Genomic DNA, 19,377 nt, shown 5'->3' with positions numbered 1-19,377 from the left:
CAGCCTCGCTTCCCATCCCAGCCTGTGCCAGGATCAGGGCCCAGCAAGACGACACAGCCAGGGGCTGCCTTCTGGGGGCAAGGGGGGGGCGCATAGGAGCCCCAGCAAGGCAGTGATGAGGCTTGGGGGCACGAAGCCGGACCCAAGCATCCCTTTGTTTGCAGAAGCCCCTGCAAGGGGTGGGCAATGGGGAGAAAAGCTCCCAGCCCGGGCTGGGGGGTGCAGGAGAGCAGCCGACCCAGCCGCGGGGGGGTTCAGGCGCTGCCGCCTTGCGCTGGGAACCCGGGGCTGCGGTGGCCGGGGGGGCTCTGACCGGAGGCAGGGACCTTCCCCCGACCCTTGCCCGCAGACCCCCGGGCAGAGAAGCTGGGAACGACCCCCCCCCGGAGCTCCCCCCGCCTCGCCCAGCCCTCGGTTGCATCTCCGCCCTTCTCGGTCCCCGGTTGCCACCTGCCGGCAGCTCCGCAGTGCCACGGGGCTCCGCTCGCCCTGGAGTTTCGGCCGTGCCAAGCCCGGAACCCCCCCACCCGGGGACCCCCCCCCACCTCCATCCCATCCCGACCCCTCTCAGGGATGCTCCGGGTGCCCCAGGCTGGGCAGTACCAGGGCCGGACCCCCCCCCCCTGTGCATCTCCCCGTGGCAAAACCGCAGCTCCCCAGCTGGGAGGGGGGGTCCCCTCGCTGTCACCCCCGCGCCCCCCCAGCCCCGTGCGGTGCCGGTGCCCCCTCCCTACCCACATCGAGCATCGCCCCCCCGCCCCGCATCCCTCTGCGGCAGGGCTGGGGAGGGGGATGCACCGACGGGCCGGGGGGGGGGGGGGCGGTTGATTTTTTTAGGGGAGTTGCGGACAACGAAGCCGCCGCCTCTCCCGGGGTCCCCCCGGAGCTGCGTGCCCGGGGGGAGAGCTCAGCGCGGCCCCGGGCCCCCGGAGCGGGTTGGGGGGGGGTCCCGGGAGGCGGCGGGACGGACTACAGGTCCCGGCATGCCCGGCCGCGCTCCGCACCTGCCCGGGGAGCGGCTTTTGTTCGCGGCGGGGCCGCGGGAGCGATGGGCGAGGGCCCCGCGGCCGCCTCCGCGCCGGGAGCAGCGAGCGCGCAGCGGTGAGTGCGCCCCGCGCCCGGCCCCGCGCAGCCCCGGCTGCAGCCCCCGGTACCCCCCCGGTACCCCTCGGTACCCCCTCGGTACCCCCTCGGTACCCCCCAGACCCCGGTTTTCCCGGTACCCCGGCCCCTCGCCGGGGCGCACCGAGCTGCGGCGCTCTCGTGCGCACCGGGCGCATCGCGCCTCCCGCTTGGTTCCCCCCCTTTTATCCCCCTCTGCTCTCCCCGTTTTTCCCTGGCACACCGAGTCCCGGCACCTCCGGGCACCCTGAGCACCCCCCCTGGTCCGACGGGAGCCCCCCGAGCCGTGCCGGGCTGTGCCGGTCCCCTTTTCCCCCCCTCCCTCCCCCAATAATTCACTTTTTCTCTCCCCATCCCTGCAGCCCCGCTTCCATACAGCAGCCCCAGCGCACTGAGCAAGTTTTCAGCTTCGCCAACAAAGTCTCCCACCCCGGGTGGGATTTTCCCCTCTCTCGGCTTTAGTGGCCTGGGGGGGGGGTGGCAGCAGGGATGGGGTCCCCATTCCCTTGGGGATGGTTCGGCTGCGGGGCCGGGGAGGGGGCTCGGATGCGGTGGCCGGGCTCTGGTTGTGTTTTGTGCTCCCCGCTGCACGAAGCAGGAAGTCTGCACGCAGGAGCGGGGAGGGATTTTCCTGCTGTACGGGAAGAGGTTGATGCCACTGTGAGGATATTTCTCTAGGGGGAAGGGAGGGCGCAGGGCTCAGCCCCAAACCCACCGTGGGGTCACCCGTTGGGGGAGGTCTGGTGCCTGCGGCAAAGCATCAGGTGTCCGGGGGCCACAACGCAGAGAAGGTGGTGGAGCTGGAGCTGAGGCCTGGGAAGAGGGGGTGCCAAATTCCACCTGGGAAGCGAGGCACCCCGTGGGATTACCTGCTGGGGCAGACGTCCTTCCCCGATGTCCTCGGGTGCGGGGAGAGGCCCGTTTCTGAAAGATGCTTCGGTCAGAGGCTGCTTCCTGAACTCTGGGAGGGGATCTGATGGGCTGCAGGAGCCGTGGTCGTGCTGTGCCCTTCCCTGCACGATAGCAGGGATGCTCCGAGGCTGGGGACTGCTACAGGGACTCCTCTGGGGACGTCCCCTGGGCCAGGGCAGGGCAGCAGTGTCGTCACCCCCATCCCAGCACCGGGACTGAGCTGCTGCCTCACCTTTGCCCTCTCCCTGAGCATTGTTATTGCCCCTCCGCAGGCGTGGGAGCAGCCACACCAGGTGCTGAGCGGTGGCACCAGCCAGGCTTGGGCACCTCTTTCCCTCCTGCACGGTGACACCAAGCCGTGCGTCCCCATGGGGAAGCTCCCCAAGTCCTTCTGCCCCTCCAGCCACCTCCCCCTGGCCCATGCCCTTGCAGAGTTTCCTCACTCCCCAACCCAGCCTCAGGCTCCTGCAGCAGCAGCTGGGGGGAAAAAATAGCCCGGAGCAAGCCTCGCAGCCCGCAGCACGGCTCAGCTGCTGCTGAGCTTCCTCGGCACGGGGTGGGGAAGGGGTTTGGGGGGAGCCCCAGCACGGCTGCGCTGCAAGGAGGAGCCCGGGCAGGAGCTGCGTGACAGCAGCAGAGCAGGGCAAGGAGCAGCGAGTGCAGGTCTGCACGTGCAGCAGGGCACGGGCTGAGCCCTGCAACTCCTGCCCCGCTGTCAGGACACGTCCCCAAGCTCTGCCATCCCCTGCTCTCGCCCCGTGCCCCCCGCCAGCCCCCGTGGGACATGTCCCCAAGTCAGCCGCTGGGCACCGCAGTGACTGAATGCCGGTGGGCTGGCGGGGTCCGGGGGCGATGGGAGCTGCTCACACGTGTCTGAACAAGGTCCCCTGCCCGGGCAGAGTTAATGGATGTGCAGGAGCTGGGCCAAAAGGAGACACAGGACTCTGTGCTGACGCAGAGGCTCGCTCCCCAGAGCCAGCGGCAGCGAGGGAGAGGGGCAGCGGCAGCCCGACACCTCGGCACGGTTGGTCCCTCTCCTTCCTGGGGGGAAAAATGGGGAGGGAGAGAGCCACCGGGGTGAGGGAGCCTTTCTCTAGGGCAGCACAGGGCAGGATCGGACCAGCCGGGTCTGGTGGTCCTGGTGTGGTGGGGCAGAGGGCCTGCGGGCGTGCTTTGGGATGTCCCTGCCACCCCGTGGCTGTCCCACGTGCCAGGTGCAGGCGCAGGGTGGCCCAGCCCTGGTGCTGTGGACGTGACAGCAGCCAGGCAGGAGCACGTGCCAGGAGGGAGGGCAGCGACGTGCCCGGCTTGGACCCACTCCTGGGGCCGAGGAGCTGCCGCACGCAGCAGCCCCCCCGCTGCAGCACAGATGGGGGGCACGGGGCTGGCACGGGGGGCACCCACCCTGCAAGACGGTGGGGCCAGCGGTGGCCACGGCCCGAGCTGGAATCGCTGGAGGTGCCGGGAAAGTGTTGGCTTTATGGCCTGTCTCATGATGTGTTTATGGCTGGGCTGGCACGGCCGCAGATGCTGCCCGGCCCTGCCCTGGGCGCACGGCAGGGCTGCGCTCTGCGTCTCATCGGCGCTGGGGTGGAGGATGGCAGCTGAACTTTGCTCGGCGAGGTGGGGCTCCCGAGGGCTCCCGCGAGAGCTGCCGGCACCGCAGCCGTGCCCGCCCGCTGCCAAGCACCTGGATTGGGGAACGGGGTCCTGCCCGGTCCCCTCGGAGCATCCTCTCCCCCAGCTGGCACCCATCCGGACGTCACCAAATGTTTGCTTTGGTGCCGAGACCCCGCGCCACATAGCGGCCACCAGCTCGGGGGTGTGGAGCAGCGCTTAGCAGGTACGCCAACCCTGCGCCAACCCCAAAACCTGTAGGGCACTGGGGGCTGAGCTGGGGCTTGTCCCTGTGCTGGCTGTCCCCCTGGTTCCCCTGGCCCATGGGATGAGTTTTGGCGTTGCTGTCCAGGTCTCCCCAAAGGCCAGAACCCAGCAGTGCCACCGTGATGCTGCCCCCAGGGAGGGGCTCAGCCGGTGGGGAGGACCCTTAGGGTCCACACGGGTGCTTGAGGACATGGCTGGGGGGCAGGATGCATCCCTCGTCCCCCGTACAGCTCCCTAACACCTCCTTCTCCCCAGGTACCAGCCGGAGCAGGGACTCTGCCTCTTGCCAGCACCTCTCCGGGGGGCCAGGGAGGAAAGTGCATCCCCCCATGGCAGCCGGCTCCCCCACGTAACGCCAGCCAAACTGGACACCGCGGTCCCGCAAGAGACCCCCCCCGGCCAGCACCCCCCCGCCCGCTGCCTCCCACCCGGCCCGGCCTCGCCGCTCGCTGCCCTGCCCCACGCTGACCCCGTGCCCCGTCGCGATGTCGCCACCATCACCGGTGGGTAGAGCCCGGGGTGCCGGTGGGTGTCCGTGGGGGACCGGGGAGAGGTGGGGGGGGTGTCAGGGGTGGGACAGCTCCATCCTGGTCCCCCCCCTCATCCCGGTCCCATTGCGTGGCCACTGCTGAGCCACCATCCCGGCGTCCCTCACCTCGTGTCCCCATCCTTGGTGTCCCCAGTGCCGCTTGGCTGGGCTGAGCGCGGCCAGGAGATGGCAGCAGGACCCTTCCTGCTGGAAGCAGGGGGTGGAGGGGACGGGGGACTGGGGAGAGGGGGGGGGGGGTGGTCCCTGTGTGCCAGCCACCCAGCGCTGGGACCCCCCAGTCCCCCACGCACCTCCTGAGTGGCTTTGGGGGTGCCACCAGCCCCAAACCCTGAGGGGACAGACGGGTCCGAGGGGTGCAAGAAGCTCTCCTCCGTCGCCCCCCCCACCCCATTTCTTTGCCCCCCCACCCCTCGGCTGACCCGCTGCCCCTCTGTCCCCAGACCTGTGCAGCGGCGGCGATGTCCCCGAGGTGGAGATCATCAGCCTGCTGGGCGAGCAGCTGCCCCGCTACAAGCTGCGGGCAGACACCGTCTTCGGCTACGACCACGACGACTGGCTGCGAGCCCCCCCTGCCCCCCCGGAGCCCGCAGCCCCCCTCACCCCCCAGCAGATCGCGGAGACCCTGCAGTATTTCCGTGAGTGCCCCCGTCCCGCGCCGTGGGGCTGGGTGAGGGCAGTGGGGCGCAGGTGACGGGGTTCGGGCCGGGTGGGGGCTGTGGGGGCTGTGGGGGTGTTAATCGCCACTAACGGGATTGCCGGCGTGGATTTCCTCGCCCAGAACATCCCGGGCTAATTCTGGGAGCAGCTTCTGCTGAGCCGAGCCGGACGCTCGCGGAGAGCCTCCGACAGCAACCAGGGACCCCGGTGTGTCCCCCCTCCCTGTGCCCTGCATCTCTCTGGGGTGGCACACCAAAGGGGACACCCGTGTGGGGTGTTCTGGTGGCCCCAAGTGCTGCTGTGCCGCCAAAACCAGCCTGGAGTGGCCGAGGGGGTGTGGGGCTGCTCCTGCCAGCAAAGCCCTGGGGGGTTACGGGCACCTGGGGGAGACCCCCGCAGCCCCCTGGCTGGAGAGGGGGCGACTCCCAACCAGGGAACTGCGAGGCCCCTTCCCAGCATGGGGTCAGGGTCTGGTGGGCACACAGAGGGGTCTCTGCCTCTGGTGCACGTGTGGTGGGGGCAGGATTAGAGCGAGGGGCTGGGGGGGATGGATGTGGGGCAGATGGGGCTGGGCCCCGCTGCCAGCCTGGCTCCCTCTGCCCATATACGAGGGGCTGGGCTGGGGGCCACCCCCTGCTTGTGGCTGACCCCAGGGTGTTCCTGCCCCCCCCAGACCCCCAGCCCTGCAGCGTCTGGCTCAGCAGGACCCCGTGCGTCGCCGTCCCCTCTGTGTCACGTCCCTCTCCATGTCAGCTCCCTCTCCGTGTCACGTTTCCCCGTGCCTTGGCACCTGGGTGACGTTTGTGCCTTAGCGGTGTGGCGGGGGCCCGTGCTCCCTCATCCCTTCCCCCCAAAACCCTTAAGCTGCCATCAGAAATAGCCCCCTGTAATCTGCTTGCGCAGAGGCGCGGGGGACCTGCCCGGAGGAGCAAATCCCCCGGCGGGGGATTAGGAGGAAGAGGCTCCTGCCCGTCCTCCACGAGACGAGACGAGACGAGATGCAGGCTGTGTCCTTGGGGTGCTGTGTCCTTGGGGTGCCCTCAGGCTGTGACACCCCCAGGCAGAACCCACCCGCACAAGGAGCGGGGAGAGGGGGGCGCTGAGGGTGCCTGGGTCCTGCCCCAGCTCCCGGAGGGTTTTGTGGCTGTGGCAGGACGTGGTCAGGGTCCTGGAGAGGATACAGGGAGGGGAGCGCGGGCCAGCGGGTGGGAATCCCGCAGGCAACTGGATGGTGTGGTGCTGAAGGGCAGCTCCTGCCCCAGCCTCATCAATTCATTGATTAGCTCAGTGCTAATGAGGAAAGGCACAGAGGGCGGGCGGTGGCATCACCAGAGGTAATATCCTGCTGGAGGAGGGCTCTGCACAGCCCTGTAGGGTCCCAGACCCCGCTGCCCTCCTGCCCACCACCCCTGCGCAACGTGGCAGCCAGCTCCTCTATGCTTCAAGGGATTTATTCAGCATAAGGGCATTTGTGGAGGTGCTGGGGGTGCCAGCCAGGGAGCGTGGGGCACCCAGGACCCATAGGGGACACGCATATGCCAGCCTGTGATGGGGCTCAGAAAAGGGGCTGCTGAGCAGGGCAGGTTTGAGGAGGAAGGAAAAACCCTCCTGTGGGTCCCAGCACCACACTGGGCACCCAGGCGTGCAGTGTTTGCATACTGCTCGGTGACAATGGGGACAGTTTGGGGTGAAAGAATGAGGCTGGCCAGGTGCAGGGCAGGGAGCACACTGTGGTGACCTGGCAGTGCCCACGGGTAGGGTTTGGGCGTCCTGAAACCCCTCCTTGTCCCTCCTAAGGGGCAGACACTGCCACCTGTGCGTGACCCAGCTGGGGTCAGCCCCACAAAGCTGCTGCTCAGGAGCCAGCGACCCCTCAGTGTCCCCTCTTGGCAGTCAGAGCTTGGCACCACGGGGGGCTGCTGCGCCCAGCCCCCGCCGTGTCCCAGTGCTGCTGAGGTGAGACGCAGCACCCCAGGGCTGAGCGGGACCACCCTGATGGGAAACGTGTCCCCAGGGTGCCCTGATGGGGAGCCTGCCTTGGGGTGCCCGATGGTGACCACGTCCCCAGGGTGCCCCGATGGGGACCCCTGCCTTGGGGTGCCCGATGGAGAGCGTGTCCATGGGGTGCCCCCCAGGGGTACCTGATCCTGGGCTGCACAACGGGGGGGAAGTCTCCTGGGATGCTCCAAAGGTTTGGGGTGCTCCAAAGCTCCGGGGCGCAGAATGGGGAGCGCGGCTCCCAAGCGCCCCCAGCGGGACCGGGTCCCCAAAGCGCACGGGGAGCGCGCAGCCAACCCAACCGTGCCGTGCCGTGCCGGGTCCTACCGGGGGGAGCGAGCAGCCCCCGGCCCCGCCGCCCCCGCCCCGCTCCAGCCCAGCACCGCCCCCGCCGGGATGCGCCCGGGCAGGTGCGCGCAGCCGGGGCGACCCCATAAATAGGGGCGGGAGCGAGCAGGCTCGGCACGGCTCGGCTCGGCACCATGGAGATCTGGAGCAGCCCCGCTGCCTACGATGAGCTGAACGGGAATGCGGAGCGGGGCGGCGACGCTGACCCCATCGCCAGGGAGCTGGAGGAAGGTGAGGGGTCCTGGGGCTGGGGGTGCGCAGAGCGGGGCTGGGGCTGGTGTGGGGCTGGGTCTTGGTCTCAGTCTGCGGTGTCAGGGAGGTTTTGGGGCTGGGGTCTCCCCAGCAGCTGCTGGTGACCCTTTTCGTGCTGCCCTAAGACCGGGACCCCATGTTTGGGGCCACGCTGCCTTTCCCCATGGGGTCGGCAACCCCCCACAACCACACTCACTGGGGGGGAAAGTGGCTGCCCTTGGGGAGTCCCTTGTTTCCCAATGGTCAGCACCCCGATAGTGGCGAGTGGAGGGATGGGGAGAGGTCCCCCAGTGCTGTGTCCCCAAGGGGCTGGGGGGCTGCCCTCCTGGGGGGCGCAGGACCCTGTGTCGTGCCGGATCAGGCCCCGGCAGTTGGCGCGGGTGCGTACGTGTCCGCCAGCGTTGCGGCTCCCAGGGCCTGCCGCTTGCTCACGCCATAACGATGCTCATGCTCTAATTACTTCCAATTAACAGCTCAGTGGCCTGACGAGGTGCAGTTGGGGACCCCTGCAGGGACCAGGCCCTGTTGGGGCATGGGGAGGGGGCTGAGGCTGGGGCTGGCCCCCCTCTCCCCATGGCTGTGCCTGCAGGGGGCTGGACGGGGACACGGGTGGCGAGTGGGGGCATTGCCATGGCGATGCACGCACCATTACACAACCCCAGCTGGGGCGGCGTAATGGGATTTGTGTGGCTGAGCCTCTCCTGTTAACCCACTTTGCCTGCCCCAGACATCCCCCCCCGGCTGGGGGAGCACTGCTGGGGCTGGGGGGGGAAGGGGACAGACACGGGGTTGCGCCGCTCTGCTGGGGGAAACTGAGGCACGCACCCGTGGGGTTGTGGATGCAAGAAGGGGGTGTCGGCAGAGGCTGTGGGGTGCAGAAAGGGTTTGGGGTATGAGCAGGGCTCGGGGCCTCGTGCTCGCTGCTGGTTCCCTCCTGCTGCGTGGATCTGGCGCTGCCATCTGGGTGCGTGCCCGGCGCCGTCTGGCAGCGTCTGCAGGCGGTGGGGTTGGGGCTGGGGCTGGGGCTGGGGGGACAGACAGACGGCCCCAGCCCCATGCTGGCCGTCTGTGCCAGAGCCCCAGACACTGGGGGGGGAGGTGAGCCTCAAGCGTGGTGATCCTGCTGCCTGTTCCTGCCTGCAGCTGCCTTTGCCCCGTTGCAGATTGTGGGCAGTGGGGTGGGTGCACGCACAACATCCGAGGACAAATTTTGGTGCTGGGTCCCCACAGTGCGATGGAAATGGGGGTGCTGTGGTCTGTCCCCTGCCTCCCAGCCACCAAAGCAGGGGCTGGAGCAAATCCCTGTGCTCGGCTCTGCCTCGGTCAGCAGCCCCATGGAGAAAGTAGGGCAGGGGAGGGGGACTGAGGATGGAGGGGATGTGGCGCTGCCTCCCAGCCCTGCACGATGCCACCCGTCGCTGTTGGTACCAGCCTGGCTTTTTGCTGGAGATGTCACCTCCCGTCCCATCTCTGCTGCCGGCCTTTCTCCATCCTGGCCGTGTGTCCTGTGTCAGAGCTGCTGGCCTGTCCAGGCAGGGTGGTGGCTGTGACCAAGTGACATTGACATCGCCTCCACCACCCTGAGATGCAGGGGGGCAAGGCGGCAGCGTGCCCCGCTCCCCACGGTGCAGTTGTGAGCATCTCTGCCCGCACCACGCTGCGGAGAAGTCCATTTTGGTGACCAGTGTGGAGCAGCTCCACCTCCTGTCCCCATCACAGCGAAGCGCAGGGGGCAGCGCGTGGTGCTGGGGGAGCTGCAGCACGGGGGGGAGGCAGCAGGGGAGCCGTGCTGAGCCCCCCACCCCAATGGGGTTCTCCCTTTGCCTTCCTCCCCCAGTCCTGTGCACCGAGCGGGCCGTCAGGATCACCAAGACCTACCACGACATCGACGCCGTCACCAACCTCCTGGACGAGGTACGCCGCAGCCTGCTCCGTGCACGGGGAGCTCGGGGCTGTGTGGGTGGGCCTGGGGGGCTGCAGGAATGGGGACAGATTGGGGACGGGTCCCAGCTGACACAGAGCTCCCCCCACTGCAGAAAGAGCGGGACCTGGAGCTGGCGGCGCGCATCGGGCAGTCCCTGCTGAAGCAGAACCGGAGCCTGACGGAGCGCAACGAGCTGCTGGAGGAGCAGCTGGAGCTGGCCAAAGAGGAGGTACCGGCCCCTGGGCACAGCCCCTGGGCACGGAGCGCTGCCCTCGCCCCACTGCGTCCCCGGCCGTGCCCTGATGTCCCCTCTCCTCCTCCCAGATCGCGCAGCTGCGCCACGAGGTCTCCATGCGGGACGACCTGCTCCACTTCTACACCACCACCACGGAGGAGAGCGAGCCCACCTCGGCCACCGCCACGCCGTGAGTGGGTCCCTGCCCCGCTGCCCACCCCATGGGGCTTTTTTGGGGTGGGTGGGTGGGTGGAGGAATTGGGCTGGGGCAGCCCCGTGGGTCTGGGGTCCTGCAGATGATGGGGTTGGTGGGTGACCCCCCATCCTGCCCACGCTGCGGGTGCTCAGCACCTTCCACGCTGTCCCCAGGCTGCGCCGGCAGGAGTCGTCCTCGTCCCTGCAGCAGTACTTCCAGTACGACACCTTGCAGCAGAAACTCAAGTGCCTGGAGGAGGAGAACCAGAAGCTTCGCTTGGAGGTGAGAGGGGACACGCGGGGTGCCCAGCGGCGAAGCTGGCGGGGGGGATACGGAGGGCTCAGGGCTGCTGCGTGCCCTAAAATCCCCTTTGGGGGGTGCTGGTGGCGCTGCCCCTCACGCTCAGCCTCTCCATCCTCAACCCCAGGCCACCAACATTGCGATCGAGACCTGCCAGTACGAGGACCAGGAGCACCAGCTGATGATCGACTGCGTGGAGCAGTTCTGTACGTGGGGAGGGGGGTGGTGGTGGGTGGGTGGGGGGGCCGGGCATTGCTCTGGGGGGCTGTGGTGACAGCCCCCCGGCTCTGTCCCCAGCCGAAGCCAGCCAGCAGGTCATCTGCCTCTCGGACGAGCTGGCCCGCAAGGCGGAGGACACGGTGAGGCAGCAGGAGGAGATCAGCCAGCTCCTGGCGCAGGTGGTGGACCTGCAGCAGAAGTGCCGCGCGGTGAGAGCCCCCTCCCCATCCCTTCCTTGTCCCCTCTGTGTCCCCTTCCCTGTGCCACGGGGGGGGGGCTCAGGGCGAAGCTCCCTGACCCACCCGTCCCGCAGTACGGCTCGGAGGTGGAGGAGCTCCAGCAGCACCTGGCCGTGGCCAAGGAGGTGCAGGAGCAGCTCCGGACAGAGGTGAGCTTGGGGGGCTGGCCGTGGGTCCCCCTTACAATCAGGGGGGTTTGGGGGGGCCGTGCACTGAGCTGTGCTTCCCCCCTGCAGCTGCGGGACCTGCAGGAGAAGTACACGGAGTGCGGCGGGATGCTGCAGGAAGCCCAGGAGGAGGTGAAGAGCCTGCGCAGCCGCAGCCTCCCCAACAGCACCGTCAGCCGCTACGGCGCGCCCAGCCTGCTGCCTGTGGTGAGCCCAGCGGCGGAGCTTGGGTGGTGGGGGGCTCCGTGCACCTCCCCCCCCCCCCTTTCCCAAATCTTCATCCGTCCTCTGCCTTTTCAGGACTCGCTGGCAGCTGAGATCAAGGGGACGATGAGGAAGGGGACAGACGGATCCTCCTCGGACTACAAGTGAGTGTCAGCCCCTCAAGGAGGGGGGGGTCCTGGTGAAAAGGGGGGGGGTTGGCTGGTTCAAACATCCACCCCCCCGCCTGCTTTCTGCCCCCAGGAGCTACCTGCGTGTCTTCGAGACGGTGAAGGCGGTGAACCAGGCGGCCAAAGCCAAGTCGTGCTCCGAGTCTCCCCTGCACGCGCCCAGCTCCAAGCAGCTGTCGGCCGTCCCCTCCAGGGGGGGCAGCACCCCCCCGGCCGGCTCCTGTGGCTCAGAGGGCACCCAGTGAGTGCTGGGGAGGTGCTGGTGGTGGTCGTGGGGGGGGGTGTGTGATGGAGCTGCCACCCCTGCAGAGGGGTTGGGGTTCTTTGTGTGACGTTGACCCCATTGCAGCACGGGTTGGGGTGGATGCGGTGTAGGGCGCAGCGGGGCACCCCCCCTGCGGGATCGTGCCCCGTTTTTCCCCCAGCCCCCTGATGCTGAACCCCTTGGCAGGGGCGAGGGGGCCGGAGAGGACCCCCATGGGGCTGCTCCCCCCGGGCGGCGGGCGCTGGAGGCGGCGGTGCAGCGGCTGTCGGCGCGGCAGCAGAGCCACGGCTCGGGGGAGAGCTCCTTCTTCGAGGCCGAGCGGGAGCGCAAGCTGTGGAGGCTGCGGGATGGGGAGAGCTCCAGCGGCTTCCTCACCCCCACCGAGAGCATCGTGTCCACCGGCACCAACCACTCGGGGGGCTCGGAGCTCACCACCGGCTCCGGTTTCTCCCTCGGCTCCCTCACCTACCTGCCCGACAAGCTGCAGATCGTGAAGCCGCTGGAAGGTGAGGGGTTGGGGGGGGCTTCTCGGTGCCCCCATGCAGCCCTGGAGGTGCCCCTAGGTTTGGCTGAGCCCCTCTGTTTTGTGTGTGTGTCCCCCCCCCATCTCCAGGCTCGGTGACCCTCCACCACTGGCAGCAGCTGGCCCGGCCCAACCTGGGGGGGATCCTGGTGCCCCGTCCCGGGGTGCTCACCAAAGACTTCAGGCAGCTGGACATCGACCTGGAGGAGGTGTACAGCCTCACCGACCTGGAGGAGGATGAGGTGGAGGCCGCCTCCTTCCAGCTGCTCCCTACCTCAACGCCCGCCAAAGCCAAGGAGCGCCCCGGGGGTGAGCGCAGGGCGAGGGGACGGGGGGCGACGAGGACCCCGGCACCTCCCTGCCCTCCTGCTGCTCTTCCCCCTCGCACCCCCCTGCCCCTTTCCCTCTCCCCTCGGCGTCCCTCCCTTCTGCCCCTGCCTCCCCGTGGGGATGCTCTGGCCGCGGTGGCACGGGGGCATGCGGGGAGGGGGGGCGGTCTGGGAGAGAATTTGGCTCTGAGCCCCTGCTGAGCGGGTGCTGACCCAAATGCTGCTGGGTGTGCGCCCTGGGTGCTGGTTTCTGCTGGCCAGGACCGCTCTCAGCTCAGTCTTGGTGCTCCCGCATGCCCAGTGCCCTGCTTGCTGCCTCTGCATGTGCCCTTTTTCCTGATTTTTTTTTTTTTTTTCCCCCCCCTCCTGCCCGTTAACCCGGTGTCTCCTGTCCCTTCCAGTGTTCCTCTCTGTTAACAACCTCCCCCAGACCCCATCCACCTTCACCATCACCACCTGCCACATCCTGCACCCCACCACCGAGATCACCACCGTGACACCCAGGTAAGGTGCGTGGCCCCCCCACCGCCTGCACCGCTGCCCCCTGCTCCCCCCAACCCTTCCCTTATCCCCCCCCTTGCCCCCCTCCCACAGCTCCAGGACCCGGCACTCTTGGGGCTCGCTGCTGCTGCTGCCCTAAGAGATGCTCGTGGACACGTCCCCAAATTGCACTGCTCGAGCCACGGCACCCCCAGGAGGCTGGGGGCAGCCTCCCCTTGCTTTCCATGATGGGGAAAAAATTTTTTTTGGGGGGTCCTGGGGGTGAGAGCAATGTCTGTCTGCTCCTGGTGCCTGGGATGGCTCTGTTCTGGGAGCTGATGTGGATTTCTTTTCCTCCTCCTCCTTCTCCTGCAGCTGCTTCAACCCCTGGGGCCTCTCCCAGGGTGTGCTGGAGGAGAGGAGCCAGGCAGGGCTCGGAGCAGAGCTCTGCCAAAGCCCCTGCTTCCTGCCGGGGCTGGGCTGGAGCGAGGACCAGGCACCTTAATTAATGAGCCCTAATGTGTCCCTGCTGGGGGCTGGGGTGAGCTGGAGGCTGCTGTCTGCTGCTGGCCAAGGAGAGCTTTTTGCCTTCCCCATGCCCTTGGAGCAGTGCCTGTACCCCCTCCTCTCCTTGCTGCCTGTCCCTTGCCCCCCCTGCCCCCCAGCTGCCCCCTCCCTGGGCCATCAGCATGCAGGAAGGAGGAGAAGAAGGGGCTGAGCTCTGTCTGCAGCCCCCCCCAGCTCCAGCCACCCCCCTGATACCCCCCCCTTGCTCTCTTTTTCTCCCCCTCCAGTCTGTATAACGCCGTCGTGCCTTCTTGTGGGCCCATTGAGAGGCTGAACCTCTGTACCCCCTCACCAGAACTGCCCAGCCACGGCCCCCCCAGCACCCCCCTGGGACTCATCCGGCTCCTCCTGGTGCGGGGCATCTCAGCCTCGGTGCCCTCAGCCGTATCCTGGTGGCCCCCCTCACTCCCTGTCCAGGACCCCCAGCGAGCTGCTCCTCCGAGCTCCCTGCAGCCCCCTCCTGAGGCTGGGGGGGGGCAGCAGCAACCCTCATCCTCCAGTAGCATCTTCAGCTTGAACCTGGTGGAGAAGCTACGCCGCCTGGGGCTGGATAAGGTGGTGGCACGGGGGGAGCTGTCCTACGCACGAGGAGAGCACGGGGGAGGCCGGGATGCGCCGACGTGATGGCACAGCAGAGCCTGCACGCGTGGGATGAGATGAGATGTGATGTGTCCTCCTCCTCCTCCTCTTCATCTCCATCCGTGGGCCACAGATCTGGGCCAGGTTCCTGCTCCCTGGTCTCTGCCCAAGCCCTGGCTGCCTCCTGGTGGTGCCCTAGGGCCTGGCGCTGGTTTGCAGGGGTTTGGCCCTGACTGCAAGGACACAACTCTGCGATGCTACAGGGTCCCACTGCGCTGCTCCCCCAGCCCCACGTCCTGCAGCTGCAGGGGTCCCAGGTGCAGGATGCTCGGGGCACTCGAGGACACTGGCCCTGTCCCCACCCAGAGGCTGTGGACCCTTCATTGGAGCCTGTTGCTAGCAATAAAAACTGTTCTGGTTCCTGCTGCGCCTGGCCCATGTGCAGCTTGTCCCCTGGGAGCCATCACGGCTGCAGCAAGGGGCGATGCTCAGCCTGTGCTCGAGGCTGGGAGGAGCTGCATGTGCCAGGATGAGACCCCCACCGCCACACCTGGGCAGCGTCTGGGCTGACTTTTAAAGCAAATGGTTTTAAAACTCTTTCCTGCCCACCACATAGCTGTAGCAGCACTGCTGGGGGGCTGCTGGCAGCGAGTGTCTCAGGGTGTAGCTGTCACTCGCGCCGCCTCTGTCCCTCGCCCCCAGCTGTGCCCTGTCCCTTATCCAATAAATGTGAAGAGCTGAAGCAGCTCCGGTGTGCTGTGTCTGTAGCTGTGTGTTCCTGCTGTGCCCTGCGCATCCCCTTGGGGTTGGGAATTGAGCCACCTGCCCCCAGCTTTTCCCAGCAAAGAGCCCAGCGGCAGAGGCTGTAGTGCCAAAGCTTTATTGCAGCAAGAAAGATGCACCAAGGGTGCCAGTGCTCTGCACGGCGGGGGCGATGCTTATGCAGCTGAGTCTTCGGAGCTCCGGCGGCCGAAATCCATCCAGTCGGAGTAGTAGTGGTCGTGCAGGGCCTTGTCCCCCTCGTCCCCCTGCACGAAGCCCTTGCGGTCTCTCATCTCTGCTGGGACAAAGGGAGTGGGGTCAGAGCCACCCGGGACCGGGGCTGGGCTGTGCCTTATGGGGTTCCCCTGGGGCTGCCCACCCTGTGCGTCCCGTGGGGCTGCGGTACCTGCGAACATGTGGGGTAGGAAGCGGGAGATGAGGTGCTGCTGCTGCTCCTGGGACAGGGGCTCGGGCCAGTCCCTCCGGACCAGGCTGGTGGGGAGCCGCCGGGGGTCCCCCACGGCACCCGGTGCCTCTGCGGCTGGCCGGCACAGGCAGGCAGTGGCCACGACGGCGAGGATGAGGCCGACGAACACCTTTCCCTTCATGGCTGTGGAGAGAAGGGGAAGGGGAGCAGAGGGGCTGCACCCCCAAAGTGAGGCCAGCAGCTCGGTGGGGTGCTCATCCCCAGCGCACGGCTGGTCCCCAGCCCCGCTCCAACCATCCTAACTGGTCCCCAGGTCTCCCTGTCCCCCTGTCCAGTCCCCAGGTCCCCCTCCATGCGTCCCAGCAGGTCCCCGTGTCCCCACCATCCCTCCCAGGTCCCTCTCCATCCCTCCCAGCTGGTCCCCAAGTCGCCCCGCATCCATCTCAGGTCCCCCCCCATCCCTTCCAGCCTCTCCCCAGGTCCCCCCATCCTTCCCCATGTCCCCCCCCCATCCCTCCCAGCCTCACCCCACGTCCCCCCATCCCTCACCTGCTGGCTGCAGGACTCGGGCTCACCTGCAGCCGAGCCCGGCCCCGCTTTTCAAGTCGCCCCCGGCCTCGCTCCTCCCCGGGAGGGGCGGCCCCGGCCGGCCCCCGCCGCGCCCCGCAGCACCCCCGGGGCTCCGGGGCGGCTTCTGCGGGGGGGACCGGGGGTGCAGAGGGGTACACACGTGTGTACAGACACATACACACACGTGTACATACACACACATGCATGTATGCACATACACACACTAGATTAGTGGTAAAGTTGGCAGTGCTGAAATTAATGGTTGGACTTGATCTTAGACTTCTTTTCCAAGGTAAATGATGCTATGATTCTATACACACGTGTATATGCACATGTATATTCATACACACACATGTATACATACATACACATGATATATACATAGAAATGCACATGTTTAGGGGTAAACGTAGTGCTAAGTTAGTGGTTGGACTTGATCTTAGACGCCCTTTTCAAAGTAAATGATTCTATGAGTCTATACACACAGAGACACAAACATATAGACATACACGCGTACGTATACATACACATAGTCCACCTTTGCCCACACACTCTTTTTAACACATACAGTTATGTGCACATATATCACAGTCACAGACTAGCTTGAGTTCTATATAGGTATAGCTACATAGCTATGTGTATACATGCAGCGCTTGATATACACTCTTTCTCTCTCGTACAGCAATATCGGTACAGAGATACATGTACATGTATTTACACACACAAGCATACAATGCCACAAGCACATTTACAAATATACCTATACATGTGTGTTTTTATATGCATGGTCTTACACATATGCACATATATAAAAAGAGTTAACGATATCAAGACATATCTGTGTGCCTGCATGCATGTATGTTTATATGGCTGGCGACTATGGCAATTAGCCATGGTAGTATGTAGGTGTACAAAGTGTATTTCATTAGCTAGCTACCTGTGTGTATGGCTATATGCACAAATGTATGTGTGTGTGATTAGCTACACAAATATACACATACAGTTATTTATTTATGCACATAAAAATGGCTCTAGGTATAAATATTGAATATGCTTATAGATATACTGGCTCTCTAGATACACATCTATAGGCATACATGCATAGATAGTTATGCATAAACAAATACAGCTATAGTTATACAGAGCAAGAGGCAGACCAAGAGTGTGTGTAGGTTTGGTTGCATGGAACCTTTATCGATCACTATCAAGCTATAAATATATATATGTATATATAAAGATACATTGATTTACGTACAGAAATGCATAGAAAATTATATGTATACAGCTAGATGTACCACTGTGGTGAGCTACAGAAACAGACACAACGCTATAGTTGTACCATACATATACCCATGCACACAGCTCTATACGCAAACGTACGGCCAGGGCCATGTGCACCATAAAGGATACACACACACACACAAAAAAGATGATAGAATCATAAAGGTTGGAAAAGCATGCAGACATTAATGTTTATTTATACAGATTAAAACTACAAGGGGTGATTTTTTTTCCCCATGCATGCATACATGTAGACAGCTGCACATACATGAGTGTACATGTTTCTATGGCTGCAGCATATGCAGCACAGGTGGTGTGTGTGTATTTACAAGCATCATGCACAGCTCATGCTTTTTACATGCATGTGCTGATTTTCATGAATAGCTGCCCCACAACCTCCCCAGCCCCTTGCTGGGCTCTACGATGGGTGCTGGGGGAGCAGCATGTAGCTGGGGTGCTGGATGAGAGCACCCTGCAGCGTGCTCCCATGTTGGGCACAGGCCTGCCATATGCATGGACCCCACAGCTGGGACCCCCCCATCCAAGGGGAGGCTTTTGGGGGTCCCAGGAGCTCAGTGAGGCATAAACTAGGGCAAAACACTGGGTCTGGTATTTCCTTTTGTCATCAATAGCTCCTCTCGTGTTTACCCTCAGCCTGTTGTGTTTGTAGAGGACATTTGTGTCACTCCTGCCATAAAAGACGTGTCAGTGATATGCTATGGATTGGGCACACGCCGGAGCTTTGCTGCCTGCCCTTGCCCCCTGTGCCGTGTTTGCAAAGCTCAATATTCGCCCTCTTCAAATAAATAAACCCGAAACAAACGGGCTTTGAATGGGCAGGAAAGCACCAGAGCCTCGGCACCTCCAGTGCTCCGCAGCAATCGATGGCTCGCTCCCCGGAGCATTTTTTACAAGGAACAAACAAATTGTTTTGCAATTTCTGGCTTTTAAAGGCTCGATCCGGGCCAAATGAGCCGTCAGGGTGACGAGGGCACGGCGGCTGCTTCCTGCAGCCCATCGGCTCGGCGGCGCCTTGACGCATGTTTGCAGAGTGACTGCGGGTGCTCGGCTCGTTCCCTTCTCCCAGCATTGTCCGGCTGTTTGCTCCATCCCACCTGGACATCCCAAAAGACGCCGTGGCAGTGACCATCCATGCTGACTGTGTCACCGTGTCCCTTGCCAGCTCCCCGGCCTCAGCTGTGCCCACCAAGAGAAGCGGGGTTGCAGCAGAGCTGGCAAACGGCAGCGGGGAGCACGCCCGGCTCAGCACCCCCGAGCTGGGTTTGCAGAGCAGTGGTTGTGCTGAAGGGAGAAGGTTCCGGACATCAAAATGGAGAGCAGGAGGGAAGGGAGGAGAAAATGAGTGCAGGAGCAAAGCCCAAAGCTGAGGACATCCAGCACTGAGCCTCAGCGCCCTGCCTGGCCGGTGACTCCGCAGTGAAGGAAACTGAGGCACGACCAGACCAGATCTGGGCACATGTGGTTGCGTCCCGAGGAGGTTTGACGGCCTCAGATTTCATTCTTAACCCCACGGCTTAAACACCCCATGTTCTGTTAGCTACAGGGGCTCTGTGAAAAGCTCCACCAAGCACGAGAGCCCCCCAGGAGCTCAGGCAGGCAGCAAGGCCGAGCCTCACCGCCGCCTGCAGGCGCTCTGCCAGGAGCAGGCAGGGCACGAGGGCACCCGCTGTCCCCCTGCACTTCGTGTGATTGCAGCGAACTGGTGGCCGAGAGCAAAGTCTCACAGGGAAGTAAATGGTGGCACAGAGGGCTGAGCGCTGCACAAAGAACCCAGGCTAAGGCAGGAGCTTCACAGCAGCAAGCGGATGAACACGGCTCGGCTCTTAGAAAGCTGCCAAAACCACGAGGGGCCCCCCTGGGGATCCGCTGCTGGGCAGGGTGTAGGCACCCCCAGCACGCAGGGTGCAACGCAGCAACACCCTTCTAGTGTGGGACACAGCCACCAGCAGCACTGCATGGGGAAACACAAAGATTTCTGCTCGTTTCTGGGGATTTTAGGACATTTCACGTTGCATTTGCCCACCCCCACAAGGAGGGCTGTTGTAAAATTGTTCCCTCGTGGCTCGTTCGGTGGCTCCGAGGCACAGAGGGAGGAAGGTGCTGCACCCCGCCGGGGTTTATGTGCCTGTGGCAGCGGTTGCTGGCCGGAAGCAGGAGCGCTGACCTTGCAAACCTCGC

General features: G+C 64.9%; 2 protein-coding genes across 2 annotated transcripts; one reads left to right on the top strand and one right to left on the bottom strand.

The window, feature by feature from the left end:
• The first annotated feature begins 1,048 nt into the window (after positions 1-1,048).
• On the top strand, positions 1,049-14,183 carry HAP1 (huntingtin associated protein 1). The gene is made up of 17 exons (XM_032202528.1): positions 1,049-1,101; positions 4,174-4,421; positions 4,909-5,103; positions 9,561-9,637; positions 9,760-9,876; positions 9,972-10,072; positions 10,252-10,360; positions 10,506-10,584; positions 10,676-10,806; positions 10,911-10,985; positions 11,073-11,210; positions 11,304-11,371; positions 11,469-11,636; positions 11,847-12,166; positions 12,274-12,497; positions 12,901-13,016; positions 13,787-14,183. The coding sequence occupies exons 1-17, from the start codon at positions 1,049-1,051 to the stop codon at positions 14,181-14,183; spliced, it is 2,616 nt and encodes an 871-aa protein (XP_032058419.1).
• Positions 14,184-15,076: 893 nt separating this feature from the next.
• LOC116498281 (gastrin/cholecystokinin-like peptide) lies at positions 15,077-15,508 on the bottom strand. Its single transcript, XM_032202526.1, has 2 exons — positions 15,307-15,508; positions 15,077-15,195 (listed from the first exon to the last, which is right to left on the bottom strand). The coding sequence occupies exons 1-2, from the start codon at positions 15,506-15,508 to the stop codon at positions 15,077-15,079; spliced, it is 321 nt and encodes a 106-aa protein (XP_032058417.1).
• Positions 15,509-19,377: the final 3,869 nt, after the last annotated feature.

Source organism: Aythya fuligula, chromosome 24 (assembly GCF_009819795.1).
Source record: "Aythya fuligula isolate bAytFul2 chromosome 24, bAytFul2.pri, whole genome shotgun sequence".
Lineage (NCBI taxonomy): Eukaryota > Metazoa > Chordata > Aves > Anseriformes > Anatidae > Aythya > Aythya fuligula.
Note: the sequence above shows the minus strand (reverse complement) of the source record. Positions and strands in the feature narration are given on the sequence as shown.